The 7,917-nt window shown below is 46.7% G+C and overlaps 1 protein-coding gene across 2 annotated transcripts in view; it reads right to left on the bottom strand.

The window, feature by feature from the left end:
* Window positions 1-1,844: 1,844 nt before the first annotated feature.
* The window catches only part of trim62.1 (tripartite motif containing 62, tandem duplicate 1), a 60,205-nt gene continuing 54,132 nt past the window's right edge, over window positions 1,845-7,917 (bottom strand). For both annotated transcript variants that reach the window (XM_062544376.1, XM_062544377.1), the window contains one exon: window positions 1,845-5,895. In XM_062544376.1, coding sequence (XP_062400360.1) covers window positions 5,345-5,895 — 551 coding nt within the window. In that variant the 3' untranslated portion in view covers window positions 1,845-5,344. The remainder of the gene's footprint in view (window positions 5,896-7,917) is intronic.

Below are 7,917 nucleotides of genomic sequence, written 5' to 3'. Positions count from 1 at the left end.
ATGAAAGAAGATACTGTCTTTGTTGGAGTGAGTGTGAGTGTTTGTGTGAGAGAGTTGGAGTGAGAAAGTGTGTTTGTGTGTGTGTGTGTGTGTAAGAGAGAGCAAGAGAGCATGTGTGTGTATATATATGAGAGAGACAGTGTCTGAGTGAGTGTATGTGTGTGTGCAGCATGTGTGTGTGTGACAGAGAGAAAGACAGAAAGAGAGAGAGAGAGAGAGAGAGAGAGAGAGAGAGAGCAGATGTATTCACGTGTGCATGGCCAGGCCTATGCTATTGCACCTCCACCACCCCTCCAAGGTGACACACGGCTACATGCCATCATGGCTGAGGGGGATCTTTTACATTCCATTTCATCACTCACCGCACACTCCTTCATCAGCCTCATCAAAGCAACACAACACAACTGTGATCATCACACACACTGAAACCATGACCTTGATGTGCCGGGCTCTGTGCTTTACCAACTGAGCCACAGGAGATCAATGTAGATCCTTGCGAAATCGGTGGGGTTGATTCAGACCAAGTGAGGCTTAGGCTACTTGACTGGTTTGTTTTCAAGCTGGCTAGACAGTGTCATGGAAGGACATGACCATGGGAGGCAAACTGCAGGCGTTAAAGGCACAGTCTAGTGGGCAGCACAAGTTGGATGAAATTGAGAGAAAGAGACAAGACATAGGCGATGAGAAGAGACAGAGAGAAAGAGAGAGAGGGGGAGAGAGAGGGAGGGACAGGGAGGAAGCGAGAGAATGCAACGGCCTTTCCTCTCTGACACATCACTGTCTACAGTGAGAGACAGAGAGCGGCTACCAGGCAAAACGCCTCCTCGCTTCATATAAAAAAAAAGCAACCCGAGCCAGGTGCGGCCCGTGATAGCACGGCGCAGCGGCACTGCGCTGGGATTTTATTTCAAAAGGACACGTCGAGCCTCACTCAGGAATCAGGTTCGCCTGAACAGCTCCTCGCTCTCCCGGGGAGCAGTTAGCTCCATTACCCCGCGCGACCGCAGAGAGACCAATCAAGGGCGCGCGCACTAGACGAGCGGTAGGGAGGTTAGATAACGGGCCTCGGGGGCGGCGTGTGTCAAACGCTTGACATGGGATGGAGGTGAAATGCGTGTAATGAGGGACGTCATTTAAGGATCGATTCGGGCTTTGTAACCATCCATTAATTAAGGGGACATGAATACGATTTGATCTCAAAGTGAACTGGCATTACTCATTTCCCTGAACCAGCCTGTCACAAATCTTGAGCGCTGCGGGCTTTGAAGGAGACGATGGAATATTGCAATTAAAAATGCAAGACGAATCGATTGTGCGCCTCATATTGAAAGCACTAGTCAAGATTTTAGAGAGGTGAGACTCATGCAACAGCCTGCGATGTCCATTAGAGAGGACATGTTCTCAATGGTCAAATAGTGACCTTCACAATTGTACACTCTTAAAAACACATACTGTGTAACAAATAACTAAAGCAATGTGTTGGAAATAACACAAACTGTGTTGTCCCTATCTGGACAGAGACGTTTCAAACGTATAGGCTAGCAGTCTTGTAAACGAAGGATTTTAAATGCAGTTTCAATTCCAAAGAAACACGTCCATGCCAGATTAGCGATTGTATTTGTGTGCCCTTATTTTAGGGACATTGGAAATGGGCCTCTCCTGGTTAACTACACTGGGAACAAAGAAGGCTTTGACTGAGATACAAAGAAATAGTCTCTCTATGCTCACATTTTGTTGGTTCCATACACACATCACCAAGTTAAATTCCACAATAGTAGTGATGAGTTTCAGTTTTCTTTTTTTAAGTTTCAAAATGATCATTAGACAGTGGAGGTGTGTTGGTTTCATCATCATTTATTCATACATTAACACATTTCTCATGAAATCTCTAGCCGGCAGACGCCAACTAGAGAGTGTTTATGCAATGATAGGTGCAAAGCGGCTGTCAAAGACACAATCATCTTCATTATCATCATCATCATCATCAGTATAATAATCATCATTATCCATTACAAGCGTAAATAATAAATCATCTTTAATATTCGACACATCCCACCACCAAAATAATAATCAACCCCAGATTCAGATAAGAAAGTCAATGAGGGTGGGAGTAGGACCCAGTGTGGTACGAGAGACCCCACAGAAGTCCTGTGTAGGTTTGTTCAGCAACACTACATCCAACAAGATTTGCAGGGCACTGCCCCGACACTTAAACACGACATGACACAGATCACACACACACACACACACACACAGCAACAATCGTGCATGGACAACCAGGAGATGGCCCATTCGGTCTGGTTTGAATGTGGTTGTGTCTGTGGGTCAGTCTCTCTCTATACGTGTGTGTGTACGTGTGTGTGTGTGTGTGTGTGTGTGTGTGTGTTAGAGAGAGGGAGAGTGGGATACAAAGTAACCAACAATATGAGCAAAGATTGAAATGGAGGGAACGAATGACAGATGAGTGCAGAGAAGGAGGAAGAAAAAGACGGAGAAAGAGAGGGAGGGAGAGCTGCTTGCTTGTGCATGTTTGTTTGATCTTATGTACACACAATTCTCAAAATGGGCATGAGGTCTCCATCTGGACTTGGTCATCCATCTGAGGTGCTAGCACAGAGCACCCCCCCTCTGCCGCCCCCCCCCCCCCCCCCCCAAATCCACAGTTCTTCCTCTGTCAGCATCACCCTACTGTACTCTCAGCCGCTTGTGTTGCGTTACTGCATGCCGTTCTGCATGTACTGTATCTGGATGGGATCAGCGCAGCGGTGGCGCTCGGTGATGCTTTGAAGCTGCAGACGGCTGCTAAGAGCCCGGAGAGCCCAGCGCGGCGCGGTAATTGAGCCGTGGAGAATAACAGGGCACCAAGTGTTTACACTGAGGAAGTGGCAAACATGGCCTCAGGAAACGCACCTTCAGGAGACACACACACACACACACACACACACACATCTGAGAACAGAAGAGGGACATACACACACACACACACATTATCTTCTAAGCTCATGTTGGAACTTTTATCTACTCTGCCAGTGGCTCAGATCTGTGGTCTTGTTGGGCACTTCCCAAATCAAGTTGCATTGTGGGTCCAGATCCTATTTACAGAGCCCAGGGGAAGAAATCAGTGGAAAACCCCTCGCGCATAGCCTAGAAATCTAGACGCACCCTAGCGGGCAAAAATATTTTTGCCTAGCTGGATGGTCTAGGGTCGCACCGTTGAGGCCAAGCCTCTGGGGGCTGGACCATGCGTCCTCGTTCGACAAGTTGGATGTGAGACGTGTTGCACAACCATAGAGAAAAACAAAAGATGGATGAGGCTAACGAAGCGCGCTCGTTTCAATCGGCTTTGGAAGAGTTAGACTTGGGCTTTTCTTTGAAGGTTTAGCAGAAAGAAGCACTCAAGTCATTCGTTTTAAAGAAGGATGTATTTGCCGTTTTGCCGACCGGCTACGATTGGTCACAAATGCGGGCCTATTACGTGCAGAGGCAGTTTGAAAGACAACTGTTCATCCCACCCACAGGCTTCAGCTCTGTGAATGGTCCGACCCCAGACTATACATTTCTGTGTAGTTTGCCTTGCCAGGCTACCTCGCGCATACAGTTTTTGCAGACTCAGCAAGTCTGCTAACACAGCCATCTCAACCCTGCCCTACAAACTTCCTTCAAGACACCAGGCACTGCCTCAACCCCTTTAGGAGGGATGTGTAGGGAGTGATGGAGAATTCAGCAGGGGTTACAACGCAAGCCTGGATGCGGTCAGTGGCACTGAGCCGTTGCCATGGGGACAGGATGGGAGGTGTGTGATATGCAGAGATGAAAAAAAAAGAAAACCAAAAAAACAAAACAAACAAAAACAATAACACATTGTCACAACAATGACATTAGCAACAGTTTGCCACCTTTCCTTGCATCTCCCCTCCTAGCAGCAGGTGGACAGTCTGTGTGAGAGGATCTCTCGCTGCGGCCCGATTCACAAAAAGACGGACAGGTGGATGGAATGATACACACACACATATGGCAGTCACTTAGATGCAAATAGACAGCAGCGCGTACAAACACACACACAGACACATCTGAAGCCCCCCACCCCAAAAAGACACACACACACACACACACACACACACACACACACACACACACACACACACACACACACACACACACACACACACACACACACACACACACACACACACACACACACACACACACACACACACACACACACACACACACACACACACACACACACACACACACACACACACACGCGCACACACACACACACACAGCTATCTGAAGCCCCTAATCCATACACGCAAGCCCACATCGACCCACTGACATTCACAATTACTGCTGTAGCTAGTCACCTCGTCTGCCTGTACTGCTGGGAAGAAGGCAGCAGCAGCAGCCTACACATTGACTTGCTCCTGAGGAGGGGTAAAGCCCAAAGAACCGCACTCCCAACTCTAGCCACTGATCTCAAGGAGTGGGAATGGACCACATGGCCAGGTGTCTGTTTTTAGAGTGAGCGGAGGAGCGGGGGAGGGGGTTGATGAAAAGGTCAGCCACTGTCAGCACAAGATGCTCACGCACCAAATCACATCAAATAATAACAATAATTAAAAAAATAAGATAAAACAAGAGGGTGGCATAGTGGTGCTAGTGGGACTCCACACACACACCAAAGCCCATTGCACAAAGAGGAAGTGAAAAGGCGACGCGTTTACTACGATGGTCTTTGCTGAGTGGAATCATCTTCGGAATTCCAAACTTTATACGAAGAGTGGTTATAGATAGGGTGTGTGGGGTGAGCACTGTCCTGCACGGTCAGTGCAACTGGGGATACTGATTGTGGACTGTGGCAAGATTGCGAATGATCACCTTCACAAAGCAAAGAAACCAATACAGGCGCCTTGGCTGTGCTTAAGTCTGTCTTTTCCATTCACGCACACAACGCAATGTCTCTTTCTCACACACACACACACACACACACACACTTTGTGATGTCCACACCCTCACATATCCAAGGGCTACCATAAACAATACTGCCACAAAACCAAATGTCTTACATCAGACATTAAACCAAAAGGACAGAACATTTGCTTTTTTGTTTTTTTCCCCTCTTTTTTCAATACACCCTAGATAGTATGGTTTCTACTATCTGATTTTTTTTTTTTTGTATCTTCTTCAAGTCAATAGATGTGGTGGTCTCAGCAAGAAAGAGAAAATCAATGGCAGCATCACCAAGTTCTCCGCCATATTCTTTTTTTTTCTTTTTCCTTTTCCTTTCCTTTCCTTTCCCACGGCGGCGGTCAGCTCCCCAAGGGGGCAGTGCAGGCGCGCCTTAGAGGCGGACGGTGTTGATGCGGAGCGGCTGGACGTTCTTCCCGTTGGCGTGGCTCTGGCCGGGGCTGAAGTACGGGTAGAGCTTGGCGGGGAACTTCTCGCGGTAGGTGTAGAGCCAGGACATGTCGTCGGCGTTGTAGAACACCAGCAGGCCCTTGGGGTAGTCCAGGTAGACGCCCACCTTCTCCAGCTTGCTCTTGACGTTGAGGCGCGTCCAGGGCTCGGTGCAGGCGCTGTACTGGTTGCCGTCGTGCATGACGATGCAGTAGAAGCCGCGGCCGGGCTGGATCTGGATGCTGCCCTTGCGCGACACCGTCTCGTTGGCCACGCCGATCATCCACTGGGTCTTCTCCGACACCATCACCTCCCAGTAGTGGACGCCGGCGCCCAGCGCCTCCGAGCCCAGCACCGACACCTCCACGTCGAAGCGCCGCGGCGAGTCCTGCAGCGGCTGCGGGTGCAGGTTGCCGTACGCCACGATGGTGCAGTCGTCCGACAGGATGAGGCGCTGGTGCGCCGTGATGGGGTCGAGGGTCAACGCCGCGGGAACTGGAGGAGGAGAGACAAACAAACAGGGCGGAGATGAGCCTTTGCAGCATCACGTTAAGCATGTCAAATTAAAGATGCACGGCAACAAAAAACAAGATAAAAACACTAAATCTGAGGTAAAAGGTACTCAAAACAAGTGAAATTATCTGTCCATGCAGCAAGATAATTTTACCTGACAAGATTTCTTGAATAAAAATAATTATATCTAGAAATAAGACTATAGTGTAAAGTTGAACACTTAAAATAAGAAATTCACTCTTAAACAAGATGAATTATCTAACACTTCTAAATCTAAGTTTTTTTATCTTGATAAGTTACGTTACACCTACATGACTAGTTAGCTAAAATACAGCTTGATCATTTATTAAGCTTGAGCAGTAGCAGCCACAAGGAGTAGATCATTTGTATGAAAATGAGCTCGAGGGTTGAACATACAGTCTCCACAAATCAAAGAATTTACGGTTTATAACATTACACCTACATGACAAGTATACACATGCTGCCAAAATACAGCTTGGCCATTTATTAAGCTTGAGCAGTAGCAGCAACAAGGAGTAGATAATTTGTATGAAAATGAGCTAAAGGATTGAACATATAGTCTCCACACATGAAGATCAATCTAGAACTTAAGCTTTAAAACGACTAATATTAGAAGCCTATGTGAAGATGGCTTATTGATTTAGCTTTAATTGATGTGCATGAGCTTTAACATGAATGCGTAGTCTTCACAAACACATGACTAATACATGTTTCACATGGTTACACAGATCAAGATAAATCATACCAAGAAAAGAGTGACCATAATTGTTTATCGATTCTGAGATTCAGGAGGTGACTACTGAGTGTTGGATAGTAACATGAAGTAGATAGTCTTTGCATAAATCATCAATACATGTCCTATACAGACTCCCTATTAGGTCTTTCATTTGCTACAGTTGGAATATGCTGTTTGCATACTGACTAAAATAAATGAACATATTGATCACTTTAAAGGTAGGGTATGGAATGAGCTTTTTTGGCCATTTTTGCAAAATCACTTGAAATCCTATTCCTAACCCACTTATAGCCACTAAGTTGGAAGCACTGAAATGGAAATTAAACACGTCAATCATCTGCGGAACGGGCAGGGCTCGAAAAACTCCAGCCAATAGAATTCCTCACCCCATACCATCATTTCACAGCTCGATCGTCAATCTAACGTCTTACTCCTCTTCCTACTCCCCCTCCCCACCGCGCGCGACCCTTTCGAAAGCTGGTGACCGCGAGTCAGTGCTGAAACGAAACCAACTGCCTCCTGCTGCACGTCCATGTTCCCCTCTTGTTGTGTCACTTCATTTCTATACAAACTAACTAAGGCAGCGGATACCTACGGAAACTCAATCACCCACGCAATAAATAAGCTATGTAGCAAAAATTACATTTTACCATGACACGAAGAGTGCTGTAAACATGAAATCGAAACTTAACAGCTTGGAGCTACGGTGGAATAGGCGAACCAACGGGGCAGCACTAAACTCGGATATTTCAGGAGATAATCGCCCTGGTAAGAACAAACCAGATTCTGTTCAAATATACACACCTATGGCTACTGAACCATATGTACTACAACCCTTTGGAGGTGAATAGCCTAATGTAATTGGGGAAGTTGATGTGAGTGATTGTATGGAGACTAGAGCTCATAGTGCTGCAGACGCCAGGATGGCATTTCATTTAGCCTGGCTCACTCTCGCGCTGCGCATTTGAATTGTCGCTCGTGCATGGAGGGCGGGACTTGAGGTTGTATATGTTCAAACTCTGCCGTCCGTTTTGCTAATTCCGTACCCAACCTTTAATCTTGCCTAAAAACAAGATTAAACAAGAATTTAATCTCATTTGTGTCTTCGTTGCTACAGTAGTTTGGCCTGTGCAGTGGCACATTTTCTGGAGAGACAGCTTTAAAACAGCACATCTGAAGACTGAGGCTCACTGAGGTTCTCTAGCTTTGAACGGCTAAAGTACACAAAGTACAGCAAAGTAACAGGA

Source organism: Sardina pilchardus, chromosome 9 (genome assembly GCF_963854185.1).
Source record: "Sardina pilchardus chromosome 9, fSarPil1.1, whole genome shotgun sequence".
NCBI lineage: Eukaryota > Metazoa > Chordata > Actinopteri > Clupeiformes > Clupeidae > Sardina > Sardina pilchardus.
Note: the sequence above shows the minus strand (reverse complement) of the source record. Positions and strands in the feature narration are given on the sequence as shown.